At 40.3% G+C, this 19,608-nt stretch overlaps 1 protein-coding gene across 5 annotated transcripts in view; it reads left to right on the forward strand.

Moving 5' to 3' along the window:
• Nucleotides 1-2,160: 2,160 nt before the first annotated feature.
• The window catches only part of PLAAT1 (phospholipase A and acyltransferase 1), a 34,674-nt gene continuing 17,226 nt past the window's right edge, over nucleotides 2,161-19,608 (forward strand). The window contains exons 1-4 of one of the 5 annotated variants that reach the window (XM_058730859.1): nucleotides 2,161-2,356; nucleotides 3,170-3,288; nucleotides 11,152-11,290; nucleotides 11,643-12,898. In XM_058730859.1, the coding sequence (XP_058586842.1) occupies nucleotides 2,290-2,356; nucleotides 3,170-3,288; nucleotides 11,152-11,290; nucleotides 11,643-11,899 (582 nt within the window). In that variant the 5' untranslated portion in view covers nucleotides 2,161-2,289 and the 3' untranslated portion in view covers nucleotides 11,900-12,898. Of the gene's footprint in view, nucleotides 2,357-3,035; nucleotides 3,289-3,741; nucleotides 4,022-11,151; nucleotides 11,291-11,642; nucleotides 12,899-16,992; nucleotides 17,262-19,608 lie in introns of those variants that run through there. The other 4 variants (XR_009262095.1, XM_058730858.1, XM_058730860.1 and 1 more) reach the window with 4 other exon arrangements.

Below are 19,608 nucleotides of genomic sequence, written 5' to 3' on the forward strand. Positions count from 1 at the left end.
AAGAATGTATAAGGCCAACTGGATGAGAGGCTTGGGCAATTTGTGTAAAAATCTAGTCTGAGTAGACACAAGCCTGGATATTCCAGTCAAGAAAAAAGTTTTTACTTTAATAGCATGGGTTTCAGGGCACAGGGTCGAAACTATTTGAATGACTGTCTCAGCTCTCACTTGCCATGCTCATGTAGCCAACAGCCTCCAATATCATCATCTTAGGAAGTATCTCAGGCAAGGCCACAAGATCTTTTTAAGACCATCTTTTTTGCACCAGGCCTCATTCACCTCATATTTGTACAGGCCCTTTGGTTTTGTGGGGTTTGGCATGTGGGTTTCTTTCTAATTTTATTTTTTTTTTTTATCTAAAACGAAAACTCTGCTTTTGCTGTCTAATAAAGAGAAAGTCTGGGTAGAGGAAGACCTCTCCACAAACAGGCCTGATCTTGGTCCAATCCCCACAGACACTGAATAAGGAACTTCATGGCTTAGGTCTCAGGGCAACTGCCAGGACCTGAGTAGTCACGGATTTGTTATGAGGATCAAATGATACAAAGGATATGAAAGTACTTTGCTGATTGTGTGTGTGTGTGTGTGTGTGTGTGTGTGTGTGTGTGTGTAAAATATCCACACAGAAAAAAGTTGTCTCAAGCATTCTGTCTGACATCACACAATGCCAATCGGTTTTAGCCTTTATGTATTACAAACGCAAATAATGATTCGCTTTGTCACAGCGCTTTCCCTGGAATGTGAACTTTATTCAACAACCAACATGACTAAATCATCTTCTTTGTAGTTATTTCAACGTTTTTCAACTCTTCCAACCCAGTTAGGCAACAACTGGGGTGCCGTGCACGTGGTGCCTCACTTAATATAACAGCCAAAATAATGGCAAATGGTCCTTTGGTTGTAATCTGACATCTGTTCCCATCGTACACCACGTGCAGCCCGTGAGATCCCAAGATTACAACCCTACATTCAGGTAAACTTTGGCTATAACTGCCCACGGTTCATTCCTCATTCTTTCTGACTGGAAATTTGAATTCTGGGCTGCTCATCCATAGAGTACCATTGAGTGATTAACCATCACTCCAATCTGTAGAAATGAAGAGAGAACTCCGGGTTCTCCTGAGCTACAACGCTTTCTCTGTTTTTCCTACAAATCTCATTCAGACGTCAAATTGAATTTACCCTTAACCAAATGCATTTTCTCTATACCTGGCAGGGATCTGGAAGTAAAATCATAAGATTTATTTCATTTTAATTCTATTATGATGCATTTAATCACAAATACCCCCAAAATGAAATGATAATTTATCATTTTCCCCTGACTGGAGCAATCCTCCTTGGTTCACACTCATGAATCCATAATACAGAGAGGAGACTGGATGATTAAGTGTCCGATTAGAGAAAACAGATTAACCTGGCAAACATAATAAATTTAACTCATAAGCAGGATGGCTTTATAAATGCTCACAATAACTCTCCTGTAGAAAATCATGAACCACTTCCTTCAGTGATGACTCAATTGAAATAGTTGAGGAACATAAAGTAAATGCATGTTTATGGCTTTCTCTCCGAGACCTTAAACGAGGATTGAAAGGCATATCTGATTCAGTTTAGGACTCTAAAAATATATTAAATAGGGAACATGTAATAAAAATATAAGCTTGAAAAAAACCCACGAAGCCACAACCTCTCAAGTGTTCTAGTTTCCACTTTGCCAGTAATTGTACCCAGATCCCTGATGCTTTCGATGTCTTTTTTACCTTCTCTATGTCTCCAAAGTTGCCAAACCCAGACTCACTTTCAAACCATGCAGATTCACCCTTAATCTTGACAGAACCTGATTCCTTTATAAAGGCAGCTGCATCTTTACATAATTCTTATCCCACTGTGGCAACACACACAAAATTAGCAAGCTATTTCAGCCTCTGAATCCTGCCTTTCAGCTGAGATTCCATTTAATTCAGAGTAAAAATCTAGGTTCTGACTTGTTTGCAGTAAAGTCCTGTGCAGAGCTCCAAAAAGTTCATTTAGCAGTCCGCCTGGCTTTCCTTACTTAGCTGGCTAGTATTCCTGGCCTCCCTTTTCTTAGCAGTGAGAAAGAGGATACTCTTCATGCCCAGCTTTATTTTTAAACTCACACGGTTTTATTTCTGGAAGCCTCTGCTGGCCTTCCAGGCCTGAAAGAGAGTCAGTTAGGCCCTGCTCTGTCACATGCACCTAAGTCACGCTGAATAAGGGACTTGCAGAACCAGACCTTTGGTAGGGGAAGGGCAGAAGAGGTGAGGGGGAATGAATGGGCTGCCTGAGAGAGAGAGACTTCTGTCTTTAAGGAAGGCCCCACCCCATCAGGATCCAGGTAAATTTGCCCCTGGGAGAAACTAATACCTGGCTGTAGCGGGAGGGCACACTCTTCTTTCTTTTCTCCTTTCTCTCCCCTTCCCACTCCGAAGTTAATCCTAGGCTAGAGGGTGGTAACAGAGAGGGGTCCAAAGGGAACGGGGTCCATGTGTGTCCTCACAGCCTTTGGGCTCTGGATCAGGCTCACAAGCGCTCACCGTGTGGGTAGGTGTGTGTGTGTGTGTGTGTGTGTGTGTGTGTGTGTGTGGTGCAAAGCCGGGAGGGAGGGTTTCTAAGGCCACTCCCTTTCCCCACCTTTGCTGAGTTCAAGACCCAGCTGCTTTCTTGGGGCGCAGGGACTATGGGTCCTTTCCTGGGTAAAGGAATTTGTGCCGCGCTAGAAGGGTGTGTACAGCTAACGGTGAGTGTGCATTCATGACGAGTGTCTCCACAAGACAAGTTCGCAACTGCAGCCCCTAGCACAGCCCTTGGGACCATCAAAGTTTGATGTAAGAGTGTCCTAGGGGCTGGGAGCGGAGGGCTGCAGTCATTGGTCGGATTCCATGCTGGGGCTGCGCTTTGACCGCTGTGTGCCTGTGAGTTACCGCGCGCGTGCGCGCGTGCGCGCGCGTACGTACAGATCAGGTGTTCTGTCGGGCTCCTCCAGGTGAGGGTGGGGACCCAGGCGGTGGCGCGGGCGGGTGCGGAAGACTTGAGCGTGCGCAGCAGTGTCCGAGGCGCCAGGACAGCTCCTCGCGGTGGGGTTGGCGTTGGCGCTGGAGGGCTGGCGCTGAGTGGGGGGGGTGAGCTGCTGTGGCCTTGACCTTCCCAGGGAGCAGATGGAGTGGGCCCGTGGCCAGTAGCCGGAGAGGCAGCAGCTGCGAGGCCAGGGAGACCCCAGGACCCCAGCAGCTGCCGCCGGTGGGAAAGACGACCCGGACCCCAAGCAAGGTGTGCTGGGGGTGGTGGGGAGGACCTCTAGGCTTCCAGACAACCTTGTTTGCACCACCTGTCAAATACCCCTCTTTGTTACAAATTGGAGAACTGAGTCCACAGGGAGAGACTCAGTCTCCAAGTCACACAGTTATTAAGTGTCCGAATCATGACTAGAAAACTGGTCCTGCCCAAAAAGGCTTTTTAATTTATTTTTTATTTTTTATATGAAATTTATTGTCAAATTGGTTTCCATCCAAAAGGCTTTTTTAAACCCACCGTCCTCACTGGATGAATGTGGATTATAATACAAGTAATTAGCATTATAAGATATTAGGTGATATTACTTTGGCTTTCAAGACTATTAATATGATTTATGTGCTGGAAAAACCCAGCCACTCTGTCCTCCCTGGGCTTGGGCTTCTCATTCCTTCATTCATTAGACATTTACTCAGCAGTTATTTGTGCCAGGCGCTCTGCTAGCAACTGAAGGTATAGAGACAAACGAGAACCAGCAGAAGAAATTATTCCCGGGACACCAGTAACTGACGCAGGTGTGGGAAACACAACGGGTGTTAGATAAAACGCACCGCGAAACTCCCAAGGAGATGTCATTTCTGGCCGACTGCAAGAAGATCTTGGAGAGGAGGTGGCATCTGACCTGGATCCCCAAGAGTGGGGCTTTGGGGGGCATTTGGAAATGGGCACTGTACTCCAGGTAGAAGGTGCAGTGTTAGCAATGAAATTCCAGGTAAGTGTGAGGAATAATGAATAGTTTGGTTTTCCTGGGATGCAGTGATGAAAATATGGAGGCAAGGTGGGGAGTCAGTAGTGGGGAGCCTTGGAAGGATTCCAGGCAGTGGCTGAGGATAGTTCATCTGGTTGGGAGGATGGTTCACTTGGCAGTGAGGTGGAACCCTCAGCTGCAGAGTGAGGATGTCTGACCAAAGATCCTTAGAGCTCTGAGGGGCTGTGAAGTAGTCATTCTGAGACTGCACAGCTTCATGGAGCCATTTCAGTGTAGGAGGACCAAGGATGGAAAAATGCAGCTGAAAGGGTTCAAATCACATTGGGAGACTGTTGGACTAGGGATGATCTGTGGTAGTATTTCAGACTTCCACAGCATTCTTGGGAGTAGTTTGTGAAAAAGTGCTCTTAGTGTTTCTGTAACACAGGTGGCCTCATGGACACGAGCAGAAGTTAATCAGCCTGTCCCTATCTGTTCAGGGGGGCAGTTATATCTTTTGGGACCAACAGGCAGCTATGAACAGGGTAGCCTGTTTCTTGTACAAAGATTACAGACTTACCTTCATGCCCCTCTTGATGATAAACTAGATAAACAAATCTGTGCAAATGAACTGTTAAAGTATTTTTTTATCTTAAAGGTGACACACACAGATCATAGTAGAGGACTTTATAAATGTATCTTTAATGGGTTCTTGTTAACTCATGTTTATGAAGCACAATATTATCTCGTGCCCAAATGAAATGGGTAGACGTGGTCCCTGCCTATCGACTTACCCAACCAGACGGGTTATAGCCATTTCCCTAACGTCTGAGTCTAGGTACCTTCTAGATGCTTCTAGCCCCACCTTGACACCTCTCCTGCAGAACAAGAGCAGGGATTCCCCAAGGTCCTTTTCCCATTACTCACTAGTTCTGCATATAAATGTTTAAACACTTCCTGTATTGTTACATGAAATGTTTATTCTTTGTGCTTTTGCAACTTCTCTACACAATGGGTTTTTGAGAAGAGGGAAAAATGAAATGTCGTTTAGTAATAATTCCTTTGGTTAGTGATGTAAATCAGTGGTATAAAGCAGGAACATGCAGTCTAGAATAAGAAGACAGACCTGGGATTGAGCTCTATCTCTGTCACTTACTACCTTTGTGACTTTAGGCCTGATGGTTAACTCATCGGAGTCTCAGTTTCCTTATCTATAAAATGGTGATCATAATAATTAGCTCACAGTTGTTACCTGGTCCAACAGTGTTCAAAAAAGGGCCACAGATGTGTCAGCAATGGAGGCAATGCAGTAAGAATGGGATTAGGAACCTCGTCTTGGAGGTAGGCTTATCTGAGTCCTGGCCCTTTTCCCCTGTGTGACTTTGGGTAAGTTCCTGAGCTGCTGTAAACATCATATGCCTCATCTGTAAAATGGGAGAAATAATTATCTCTACTTCATGGTGTTGATTTGAGGATCACGCCTTGCACAGTTCCTGGGAAATAGAATGAGAGAACATTAGAGCTTATAAGGGACCTTACAAGGCCTTCTTACTCTAACTATTGTCCCTCCCACCACCACCATGGAAATGTTATTTTCATCAACCCTTACTGTATTTAAACATTCTCAGTGACAGCCTACTATCTGCACAAGGTACTCTATTCCATTGTTGGATCACTTTCAAAGAAGTTTTCCTTATGCACAGCTAAAATCTGCCTCAGTATAACTTCCACATATTTATCCTCTTCTATGTTCTATATTAAAAAAAGCATTGGTCTGTTTTTTTAACTAATGTGTATGTTTTTAGGCAATTGTAGATTTACATGCAATTGTAAGAAATACGACAGAGAGCCCTTGTATCTTTAGCCAGTTTCCCCCAATAGTAACAGTGTGCAAAACTATAGTATAATATCACAGACAGGTTATTGAAATTGGCATGATCCAGATGAAAACATTTCCATGATCTCTAGAATCTCTCAGGTTGTCCTTTTATAGCCACACCTACTTCTGTCTCACCACTTTTTTTAACCCCTAGCAACAACTATTTGTTCTCTATTTCTATAATTTTGTCATCTCGAGAATGTTCTATAAAAAGAATGGTAGAGTATGAAACATTTTGGCATTGGCGTTTTTCACTCAGCCTAATTATCTGGGATTCCTTCAGGTTGCTGAATGTATCAATAGTTTGTTGCTTTTTATTCCCTAGTAGTATTCCACGGTATGGCTATACACATTGAAGGTCACCTGGGCTATTTCCAGTTTTTGACTATTGTGAATAAGCTGCTCTAAATTCTCACGTACAGGTTTTTGTGTAAATATAAGTCTTTATTGTCTTCAGTCTCTGGGGTACGTGTCTGGGTGTACAATCGCTGGATTGTATGGTAGTTAACAAGTTTTTAAAGAAATCGCTGCATTGCTTCAAGAGTGGCTATACCATTTTATATTCTCACCAGCAAATGGGTGATACACTTAGTGTGCATCCTTGCCAGCATTTTCTGTTGTCACTATTTTTTATTTTAGCGCTTGTGATAAGTGTGGAGTGCTATCCCATTGGGGTTTTAATCTGCACTTCCCAAGTGGTTAATGGTGTTTAACATGGCTTACTTGACATCTGTGTCATTTCTTTGGTGAAACGTCTTTGTGTCTTTTGAACATGTTCTAATTGTATTCTTTGCTCTTTTAATCTTCAGTTTTGAGAGTTCTTTACGTGTTCTCAATACTAGTCCTTTCTCAGATATGTGTTTTGCAAATCTTTTCTCCCATTTTATAGCTTGTCTTTTTGAGCTTTTAACAGGATATTTTGCAGTGCAAAAGTTTTAAACTTTGAGGATGTCAATTTGTCAGTTTTTTTTTTCTTTTATGGGTAGTACTTTTTGTATCAAGACTAAGAACTCTTTGTCTCCTCTAGATCCTGGGGAGTTTTTCCTATGTGCTCCCCCCACCTCTGTGTTTTATAGATTTACATTTAATTCCATGATCTGTTTTGAAATATTTTTTGTATAAGATGTGAGACTTATGTGGAGGTTTTAGTTTAGTTTTTTTTTTTTGCAATGAATATTCAATTGCTCTGGCAATTATTATTTTTTAATTTTTTAAAATGTTTTATTTATTTTTGAGACAGAGAGAGACAGAGCATGAGCAGGGGAGGGGCAGAGAGAGAGCAAGACACAGAATCCGAAGCAGCTCCAGGCTCTGAGCTGTCAGCACAGAGCCCGATGTGGGCTCACAAACCGTGAGATCATGACCTGAGCCGAAGTCGGACACTCAACTGACTGAGCCACGCAGGAACCCCTGCTCTGGCAACTATTGAAAATCTTTTGTAAAATAGTATATGACCTTTGACAAGTCAAATTACCTGCCTGTTTCTATTTCTTCTGTCTTGAAAACGAGGGGCTTCTGCTAGAACTAGATGGGTGTTATTCAAGCTCCATTCCTAGAATTTCTGGGGCCCCAGACAACCTCAGAAGCAGCCACAGTGAGGAGCAGATGGGGCTCTCATGCTCTTTCCTGACTTCATCAAGGGCAGAGCTACTTTTATGTTTTATATTTTTGTGGGCCCATCTGATATTTGGTTTAATTCAGGGCTCTGATGCTAAAAACAAATTTGGAGAGCAGTGGATTAGGTAATGTCTAAAGTACTTTTCTGCAGTAAATTGCTGCGATTCTAAGCACTTGGTGTGGGCACTCACTTTCCCCGTACATCTTAGCCTCCAGTCTCTTCCCTTAGTTTCTTGAGTGGTAACTCACAAGAAATATTTTCCTTGTTATCTTGTCATCCTTCATTATAAATAGGATAGGCTTCAGGAAATCAATTAGCTTACATTTATAAATCAGTTTGCAAACCATATGCCGGAATGGAAAATGTGTTAAATATATTAAAAGTGGGCAGTGAAATTACCCATTCCACAACATTATTGTGGCTGAAAGGCTAAGGAACCAAAATCACACAAAAGCCATGAACCACTGTGGCAACATGTACAAAGAGCCACTGCTGTTTTACCGTCCACCTGTCTAGCTCTGGCCAGTTCACAAAGCACTTGTGACAGCTTTTAGCCCGTCCATTTGGGATTACTTGCCACAACCTTTTGAGATAAACTGATATTCTTATACGTGCCTGCAAGGTGGAGAAACTGATGCAAAATATGTCAGTCAGAGAAAGACAAATAGCGTATGATTTCACTCGTATGTGGAATTGAAGAAAGAAAACAAATGGTCATGGGGGGAGAAAGAGAGAGACAAACCAAGAAACAGACTCAACTATAGAGAAAAAGTTGACTGTTACCACAGGGGGATGAGTGAACTAGGTGTTGGGGATTAAGGAGACACTTGTCATGATGAGCAACAGGTGAGGTATGGAAGTGTTGAATCACTAAACTGTGCACCTGAAACTAATACTACTTTGGATGTTAACTAACTGGAATTTAAATTTTTTTAATGTTTATTTCCGAGACAGAGACAGAGCATGAGTGGGGGAGGGGCAGAGAGAGGGAGACACAGAATCCGAAGCAGCCTCCAGGCAGCCTCCAGGCTCTGAGCTGTCAGCAGCTCCAGGCTCTGAGCTGTCAGCCCGACGCGGGGCTCAAACTCACAGACCGTGAGATCATGACCTGAGCCGAAGTCGGATGCCCAACCGACTGAGCCACGCAGGCGCCCCTAACTGGAATTAAAAAAAAAAAAAAAAGGAAACTGTGACACAGACATTTTGTCCAACTATTGCTATTTTTTAATAGCAAATAGACGACCTGAGACAAGAGCTCACATCTTTAACACCCGTTTCCATTATTCCCCCTCTGTAGTTATAATATAAATGGTCCCTGACTCAGCGATGGTTTGGTTTATGATTTTTTTTTTTTTACTTAAAATGGTGCAAAACTAATATGCATTCAGTAGAAACCATACTTTGAATTTTGACTTTGGATCTTTTCCCGGGCTAGTGATACATCCAATCCTGTCTCTGGCTGCTGGGGCAGTGGTGCTGAGCTGTAGCAACTACAACTGATATGCTTAGAACCATTTTGTACCCTTATAGCCATACAACCACATTTTTCATTTTCAGTACAGTTCTCCATACATTACATGAGATGTTCAATACTTTATTATAAAACAGGCTTTGTGATGATTTTGCCAACTGTAGGCTAACATAAGTGCTCTGAGCATGTATAAGGTAGGTTAAGCTAAGCTAAGCTGTTTGGTAGGTTAGGTGAATTAAATGCATTTTGACCTATGATATTTTCAACTAACGATGGGTTTATTGTGATGTAACCCCAACATAAGTGATCTGTATGAAGCTTTCAATGGGTATTTTCCAAAAGTTGGCATTAGCTACTATATCCTTTTTTCTATACAATGGAACGATAACATAAGTAGTGGTAGGTTTTAAAGAAGTTAAATAGGGTTAATTGCAATAGTGCATTTGAGAAAAAAAGTTATACTACAAAGTGCTCTCTGTTCAAAGGGTGATTATTATTGTAAGCTTGGCTAGGTCGCTGAATTCTAGTAGGCAGCTGTGTGTGCTTGCTGAATCCCATTCATGGGAAATGTGTTTGTTTATTTCATAGTATATTATCTATTTTTCCTTTTGGTGCCCATGTGGCCAAATTCTGAACCCCATATTAATAAGACTCAAACATATTTGAGAGAGTGGTTAGACTTAATGGTTCCTATAAAGTTGTTTTAATAGTTATTTTTCAACAGATGGACAGCGTACATTTGGCCAGATTCCTGTGACAGTGTGGTGATTGAAGTTTTCAACAGATGGCATACAAATACTTGGGAAAACACCCTTCCAATATTAAGTGTTGTAAAAAAAGACTTTTAGGGTGCCAGCAAAATGATAGTCAGTATTCCCAAGTCCTTAGTCTGTGCTATTATGAATATAATTTAGATGGTTTGGAAATTTCCCTTTCTGGCACTTGGATTTATTTTGTAATTGAGCGTACATATCTACATTAGAGTGAGAGATGATGAGAAACTCTGCTGTCAATTAGAGATTCAACATGGATATAGCACTAAATCTCCTTTTGAATACTGATGAATGTCTGTAACTTCTGCCTGCTGAGTCATTCTACTCCCATGCCATACATATGTAGAAAATGTAACCTTTCATAAAAATCGACCATCAGAGACTTACATGTTCTTTCTGAAAAATAGTGACTTAAAAGGAAAAAAAAACTCACCAAGCTTAGAATTTTCAGACATATTCGTCAACATGATGAACTCCCCAACCTTCCAAGTTGTCTCACTTCTACGGTGGCCACCTTAACACTGTTTCTGGAATCAGTAAGTCAGGAATCAGGCAGGAAATGGGGCAGTAGGGGAGGGGTGGAAATCTGTGTGGATATTTGTGGTTGTCACATGACAAAGAGCATTTACTGATATTTAGTGGGTAGAGACTGAAGTACCTAGATTGCACAGCAGTTTGGCACAAGGAATAAATGTCCCGTGTATTACAGTATGACTGAATATGTGACTGGCCACTCCTCTGAGTCTAGAACTTCTTTCTGCTTAAGTTAAATGAGAGAGTAAGTTTTGCAATACAAGGTATTTTTTCCACATAATATCAGTGTCAGTCCTCCCATACCCTGTTCTTTGATTTTACTTATTTGAGAGGCTGAAAGGCTTCTCATCTTCTGCCACTGACTGTTGACTCTTTCATGCTAAGTAAGTGCACACTTATGGACACTTTATTGTATCTTTTTGTATAGTCATGGACCGACTATTTACATAAGTAAAATACGTACTATTGTATATTTACTTCCCCTTTCTGTTCCAATAGGGCACCATATTACTATTTTTGAAATTTTGTGTATGGGTAAATCATATTATCTATGAATATCTGGATTTAAAGAGAGAACTATAAGATGCTGATTATCATAAAGGAGCCCTGGGGTTGATCAGGATGAGAAGCATTGCTATAGAAAATTAAACAATTAGCAGAAAAATTCTTTCCCACTTGTTTTTTCACTTTGGCACACATAATTCAGTGTTGGAATCATACAAAGAATGATCATACAAAGGACAGTGGTGTGAGTTTAAGTCTTTAATAAGGAATGCAATCCCAATAAATTCTGTATCCTTATACTTCTGTGGAGGTCTTAAACTGATTTTCTTTTGGCAAGTCATGTCAGCTAGATCGTCATTGTGTCTGTCATTGCAGATGGCGTTTAATGATTGCTTTAGTTTGAGCTATCCTGGTAACCCCCAGCCAGGGGACTTGATTGAAGTGTTTCGTTCTGGCTATCAGCACTGGGCACTGTACCTGGGTGATGGTTATGTTATCAACATAGCACCTCTAGGTAAGTTTTGTTACCCGCAACTCCTGGAGGTTTTGAATTCTCTTGTTATAAGAAGGAATCATGAATGAAATCATAAAAAAAAAGAAATAAAATGTAGAAAGTAGATAAATCTATCTGAAATAGGTTTAATGAAGGACATAGTAAGACCAAAGTGGCTTTGGCTAAATCACAAAGACCAATTAACATTAAAATGTTAACCAATTAACATTAGAATCCAGTAAAATCTCTGGATTAAAAAAAACATAATTAAAAAGGAAATAATCCACTAGGGAGAATATTGCTCACAAACATAAGCGTCAGTGTCTTTACCTATCACACAAATCATTTCAATTTGTTCAACATCTATTTATAGATTACCCAGTATGTGCCAAAGGCTATTCTAGATGCTGGGGATACATAAACAGCAAAATCCCAACAAACATATGGGTAAAGAACTATGAACAGTATGTAGAAGAAGAAAAGAAGTCAATACCCATCTTTAAAGGGACTGATCTAGGAACTGTACAACAGAATAACACATTTTATGCCTATCACATTAGCAAACATTTAAAAGTGATAACAGTCAGTGTTGATAAGGGTATAATGAAACCAAAGCAAGGATATTGTTGAAGGAAATGAAAGTTGATAACATCATTCATGAAAACAATTTAATATGGCACAAAAACAGACACATAGACCAATGGAACAGAATAGAAACCCCAGAACTAGACCCACAAACGTATGGCCAACTAATCTTTGACAAAGCAGGAAAGAATATCCAATGGAAGACAGTCTCTTTAACAAATGGTGCTGGGAGAACTGGACAGCAACATGCAGAAGATTGAAACTGGACCACTTTCTCACACCATTCACAAAAATAAACTCAAAATGGATAAAGGACCTGAATGTGAGGCAGGAAACCATCAAAACCCTAGAGGAGAAAGCAGGAAAAGACCTCTCTGACCTCAGCCATAGCAATTTCTTACTTGACACATCCCCAAAGGCAAGGGAATTAAAAGCAAAAATGAACTACTGGGACCTTATGGAGATAAAAAGCTTCTGCACAGCAAAGGAAACAACCAACAAAACTAAAAGGCAACCAATGGAATGGGAAAAGATATTTGCAAATGACATATCAGACAAAGGGCTAGTATCCAAAATCTATAAAGAGCTCACCAAACTCCACACCTGAAAAACAAATAACCCAGTGAAGAAATGGGCAGAAAACATGAATAGACACTTCTCTAAAGAAGACATCCGGATGGCCAACAGGCACATGAAAAGATGCTCAACGTCGCTCCTCATCAGGGAAATACAAATCAAAACCACACTCAGATATCACCTCACGCCAGTCAGAGTGGCCAAAATGAACAAATCAGGAGACTATAGATGCTGGAGAGGATGTGGAGAAACGGGAACCCTCTTCCACTGTTGGTGGGAATGCAAATTGGTGCAGCCGCTCTGGAAAGCAGTGTGGAGGTTCCTCAGAAAATTAAAAATAGACCTACCCTATGACCCAGGAGTAGCACTGCTAGGAATTTACCCAAGGGATACAGGAGTACTGATGCATAGGGGCACTTGTACCCCAATGTTTCTAGCAGCACTCTCAACAATAGCCAAATTATGGAAAGAGCCTAAATGTCCATCATCTGATGAATGGAAAGAAATTGTGGTTTATATACACAATGGAATATTACGTGACAATGAGAAAGAATGAAATATGGCCCTTTGTAGCAACATGGATGGAACTGGAGAGTGTGATGCTAAGTGAAATAAGCCATACAGAGAAAGACAGATACCATATGGCTTCACTCTTCTGTGGATCCTGAGAAACTTAACAGAAACCCATGGGGGAGGGGAAGGAAAAAAAAAAAAGAGGTTAGAGTGGAAGGGAGCCAAAGCATGAGACTCTTAAAAACTGAGAACAAACTGAGGGTTGATAGGGGGTGAGAGGGAGGGGAGGGTGGGTGATGGGTATCGAGGAGGACACCTTTGATGAACACTGGGTGTTGTATGGAAGTGCTTCGATGAGCGCTTGGGATGAGCACTGGGTGTTGTATGGAAACCAATTTGGCAATAAACTTCATATATTGAAAACAAAAGAAAGCAATTTAATAGTGTGTATGAAGAGTCTTAAAGAGTTCCTATGCTCTGACCCTGTAATTTTACTTCTCTGAGTCTATTCTTCAGAAATATTTATAAAGATGTAGAATAACATTCAGCATAAAGGTATTCACTTCTATCTCATAAAAGTTTAAAAAACAGGCAATGGCAGAATAACAAATGATGGTGAGGATGTGGAGAAAAGAGAATCTTCCTGCACTGTCAGTGGGAATATAAATTGGTGTAGCCATTGTGGAAAACAGTATGATATTTCCACAGAAAATTAAAATTTCCTCAAAAATACCAATGATCCAATAATTCCACTATTGGATATTTACCCAAAGAAAGTGAAAACACTAATTCGAAAAGATGTATGTACCCCTATGTTTATTGCAGCATTATTTACAAGGGCCAAGATAAGGAAGCAACCTAGGTGTCCACTGAGAGATGAATGGATAAAGAAGATGTAATATATATACTCGCTCACACACACACATGCACACACACAAATATATATATATACACAAGAAGTTATGTATATGTATATGTATATACACATACATATATACATAATATGTAATATATATATAATGGAATGTTAGCCATAAAAAAGAATGAGATCTTTGCATTTGCCTTAACATAGATGGATCTAAATGGTATTATGCTGTGTGAAATAAGATAAAGACAAATACCAGGGCGCCTGGGTGGCTCAGTCGGTTAAGCGTCCGACTTCAGCTCAGGTCACGATCTCGCGGTCTGCGAGTTCGACCCCACGTCAGGCTCTGGGCTGATGGCTCAGAGCCTGGAGCCTGCTTCCGATTCTGTGTCTCCCTCTCTCTCTGCCCCTCCCCCGTTCATGCTGTGTCTCTCTCTGTCTCAAAAATAAATTAAAAAACGTTAAAAAAATTTAAAAAAAAGATAAAGACAAATACCATGTGATTTCACTTCTATGTGGAATCTAAAAAAAAAAACCACACACCCACAAAAAAAACAAAACCCACAAAATCACAAATGAACAAACAAACCAGAAACAGGCTCACAAATACAGAGAGCAAATGGGTGGTTGCCAGAGGGAAGGGATAGGGGGATAGGTGAAATATGTGAAGGGGATGAAGAGGTTAAAAAAAAAAAAAGAAGCCAACAATGGCTTAGATTCAATAGTGGACTAGTTAAGTGAGTTATGACTTTGTCACAGAATATTGACAGAATTCTTTAGTTGCAAGTAACGGAAACAAACAAAAGTTAGCATAAGCAAAAAGGCAAATTCATTGCTTCACTGAGGAAAACTACAAAAAAGGATAAAGATGGTTGGTGCTGGCTTCAAGGATGCCTGGATGTAGGGGCATAAACATGAGTATCAAGACTCACATCTGCATTTCCTTTCCAAGTATTGTCTTAATTCTCCCAGACTATGCCTCTCTAGGAGACTGAACTGATAGTCATCAACATCCTTAGGCTCTTATTCTTACAGTCTTGTGATCTAATAAGAGAGGGCCAATCCCTGCCTGTTGCAGTTAGAAATAGCATGGAGAACAATCTGATTTGGGCGAGTGTGGATCCCATGCCCATCACTGCACCATCGTTGTGCCCTGGAGAAGGAGACACTGTGATTAGCCCACACAAAATCATTTCCAGAAAGAAAGAGGCAGAGGTGGGATGGGGTGCTAGATAAGCCAAAACAATAGCTATTTAACGGCCATTAAAAATCATATTTCTGGACATGCTTAATTGCTTGAGAAATAATCTTGCATGATATTTACTTGAAAAAAATCTAGATTAAAAATGCAGTGTGTCATATTATACCTACTTTGCAAAGAAATAATATATACCCATGTGAATGCACACATAAGCATGCTTCAATATACATGTGTTAATAAAAGACATAATAGAAGGATATGATAATATTATTATCAAAATAATAACATGATTATGGTTGGGCAGATAATGGGTGATTTAAATTTACACATTTATGTTGTTTTTTTTATATATTTCCTAAATATTTAGAAATAAGCACAAATTAATTCATTTTTTAAGAAAAAAACTGTATGCAAATAACAAGTAGCCTGGAGATTTTTTTTTCTTCAAGTTACGTTTACAAAGAAGTTTTAATAACCTTGGTCTTACTATCTTGGAGATGTCTGAGAATTTTTAATGTAGTGACTTTTGCAACATCTTGAGATATTTGCCTCTTGTTCTAGAATATTGGAAATGGAAATGGCAAATAAAGTGACATTTACGATACACACCCATTAGTTTCTGCAGAGTCTAGTGACTAACAGTAAGCAATGCTGCAATATCTCTGCAGTTTTCACGTCTGGAATACAATAAGAGATTTTTCTGCTCTTCCCTTATTTTCATGTGTTAAGCTCCATTTTAATATGGTTCTAGTACTGAGCTCTGATCCTGTAGACTGAAACGCAGTTTTCTGGTTCTATTGTTAACTACTCAGGTGGTATTTTGCAAGCCAGTTTACCTCTCTAAGCTTCAGTGTCCTCCTCTATAAATTGATAGCATCAGACTAGTGTAAATAAAACTTTAGTAATTCTAACTAGGAGATCTCTGCTCTAAGAACTTGTACAAGAACTTCCAATGTGTAGGATACTAACTGGAAATGCTGCTTGAAGGAAAAGGAACTTGGAAGGTAGGGAAAAAAAGGGAGTGGAAAAGAAAGTTAGCTTTTAGTTATTACAAAAAGGAAGACTCTCTTCACACCAGTTACATGGAGACTCTCTCATGATTGACTTGAACACATAGCCAAGCATAGCAGTCTTGGGCAGATGGAGAGGGACCAGGGCCAGGTGTTAGAGCTGAACACTGAGCAATCATCTGTCCAACCTCAGATACTGGCAGTAGCAGGCCAGGAGACAAAGGTATCTAGACAAAGGTAACTGATTGCCAACTGAGGCAGTTAAAAGGGAGTTGCAGGGGTGGGACATGTAACAGGTGGGTATGGCATTGCATGGGGCTGCATCTGGTGGACAGGGCCTACTAGGTTAGATTCAGTTTCAGGACTTAGTTTCTTGGCCTAAAGGAACTGGCAAGATAAAAGCAGGGCCCCAGCTTGACTCCAGCTGACCCCTTGAAGGGGTTTCAAATTGGAACCAAATTGAATCCAAGTTGAAAGAACAAGTGTAAAAAGCAGAGAAAGGGGTAAGGAGCACACTTAGATAACTAGGACGAGCTTATCAATCACAATGCACACAGCTGAGGCCCAAAGAGAGTAGCTGGGAAGGGTTCAGATGCTGAATAAAAGCATATTTTATAGGGAAAAAAAAGGAGACAATGGTTTTATTTGTATTCTGTTAGGGACACATACCAAGATCTCTAATAATAATGCCAATTGATAGAGAACTTGTTTCTCAAGAATGGGTAGTTTTCTCACTCAATTTTCTCTATGGGCAGATACAGGTTTCTCTTCTATTTTCCCTCATTATAGATAAACTACCAAATGAGTTATTAAGCCTGGTATGATTAAAGTGGCTTCTGGTTTGGTGCTAAGTTGGGAACCGAGCTGGGTTCAGTGACTCCATCACTTCCAAACATGTAGCATTGCAATACTCTGGCATTGGGGTTCTCTGAGCTGGGTCACCACATCTTGCTAACCAGAATTCTCCTTATAGAGGATGGCATTCCTGCAGCATTTACAAGCGCCAAGTCTATATTTAGCAGGAAGGCCCTGGTGAAGATGCAGCCCCTGAAGGATGTCGTGGGAAACGACACATACAGAATAAACAATAAATATGATGAAACTTATCCTCCTCTCCCCATGGAGGAAGTCATGCAGCGGTCAGAGATTGTTATTGGACAAGAGGTGGATTATGACATACTTGTCAACAACTGTGAGCATTTTGTGACTTTGCTTCGCTATGGAGAAGGAGTTTCAGAGCAGGTGAGTTTTCTTTAGAAGACATAGAAGTTGCTTACCTTGGGAAAATAAGCACTACTGACTATAAGATTCTCAGGCCTAAAACGAAATGAAAAGAATGGAGAAAAGGTGAGAATCCTGAAGGATAAGGACAGGAATTGAGGTGTCCAAGATCATGTAGCAGTTATGACCACATTAATGCGTGAACGTGGACATTTTGAATTTGGGGCTGGAAGGAGCTTGAAGCAGAATCAAGACCGTAGCTTTTCTGTCAGTCCTGTTGCGTTCTGTCCTTCAGGGTTCCTTCCTTCCATTTTTCTGCCATACAGCAGCCTCACATGCTGAAAGGGACATTCTGAAAAGAGTGTTGAAATATTTAAATGGAAGTTCATTTGCCAGAAATAGAGATGGTAACTCTGAGATTCTTCCCCATTACCTGACTGAGAGAGGCCAGCTAATGACAGACATATTTTGGTGGTTTTGAAAATTGTTTCTGTCTCCTTGCAATGCTAGTTTCAGAGGAATCTTGTGCTTTTAAGCAGGTCCTTTGATTGGTTGAGATTTTGGATGATTTCTTAAAATGGATCAATTACTTTATTTTTAAAGTAGCATGCAATGTTGTCGTCTCTCACACTATTTTGTAGCGTGGCCGATTCCTAACTAAAAGCATGCTTGGTTCATTTGCCTTCTTTCTACCTATTGTGGCACCAATCCAATTCCAACGTTGATGTTCTAACCTAAAGATTTATTAAAGGGATATTAGAGAATGAATAAAGGCTCCCAGTATCCTGAAATGGTTGAATCAGTTACAGAAACATCTGTTCTAAGGAATTAGTTTCCAATTCCCCTCACGGAAGCTTGGGAAGATGGGACAGGGAACATAATAAAAGGATACATTTGTTTTCATTAGGAAATAATTTAATTGGAAATGCATTTCTTTAGGAAATATATTAACATAATGAATGTGCTATTCACATGTAACAATAAATCGCTTGTGAGCCAGAGCACAGAAAATATCCACACAAAAAATCCTGTTCACCTTCGCATTAAAAACTAAGGGTGTAACTAGGAAGTGAAGTCCATTCCTCTCCTTTGTAAAGGATAAAGTTGTCCACTGTGTTCAAGAAGCAATTTTTTTTAATGTGGCTAAAAAAAAAAAAAATGCGATCAGAACCATCTTCTTGCTTTGGCTCTAATTTACCATCCCTCATCTTTTCCCCTTTCATACCCAGAATCAAGACCCATGAAAAATTAATCATTCCTCAACAACTAGAACTGTTCTCTAGCTGGTTCTGTTGCAGGAAGTACAGTGACAGCCCTAAGAACTCACCTAAGCTTTGAAATTGTGCTTACCTGAGCTACATCCACATCTTCCCCAGTTATTAGGTTGGTGGCTTGGAGAACATTGTTTATCAGTTTCCCAACCTATAAACTGAGGCTCTTTGGGGGATTATACTAGATATTTGAAGTCTCTTAGTGCACTGTATTACATATCATCCATTTCAATAAACAATGTGTCTTAGATGAATGTTATTTTTAATTATAGTAATTAAGAATTTTATAGCTCTGTATTGGTGCTCCTCGATAAAATTTATGTTGATCTGATAGAAACTGTAGCACTTTATTATTATTTTCATTATTATCAACAATTCATAATATTACTACCAACAATAGCTAGTGTTGGGTTAGTTTTGGGGTCTCCTCAGGGATTAAGGGCCTTTTTTTTGAAAGTTTCAACAAATTTATTTATTTATGTATTTATTTACTTATTTATTTATTTATTTATTTAAATCTAATTTATTGTCAAGTTAGCTAACATCAGCATATATAGTGTCCTCTTGACTTTGGGAGTAGATTCATTGCTTGCATACAATGCCCAGTGCTCATCCCAACAAGTGCCCTTCTCAATGCTCATCACCCATTTTCCCCTCTCCCCCACACCCCCCGCAAATCAACCCTCAGTTTCTTCTCTGTATTTAAGAGTCTTTTATGGTTTGCCTCCCTCTTTGTTAAAAGCTATTTTTCCCCCTTTGCTTCCCCCATGGTCTTCTCTTAAGTTACTCAAATTCCACATATTAGTGAAAGCATATGGTACAGTCTTTCTCTGACTGACTTATTTCACTTAGCATAATACCCTCCTGTTCCATCCACATTGTTGCAAATGGCAAGAGGTTGTTGCCTGTTTTCTCCTCTAGGGTTTTGATGGTTTCCTGTCTCACATTTAGGTCTTTAATCCATTTCGACTTTATTTTTGTGTATGGTGTAACAAAGTGGTCCAGTTTCATTCTTCTACATGTTACTGTCCAGTTCTCCCAGCACCATTTGCTGAAGGGACTGTTTTCCATTGGATACCCTTTTCTTGCTTTCTCAA

Source organism: Neofelis nebulosa, chromosome 5 (assembly GCF_028018385.1).
Source record: "Neofelis nebulosa isolate mNeoNeb1 chromosome 5, mNeoNeb1.pri, whole genome shotgun sequence".
Lineage (NCBI taxonomy): Eukaryota > Metazoa > Chordata > Mammalia > Carnivora > Felidae > Neofelis > Neofelis nebulosa.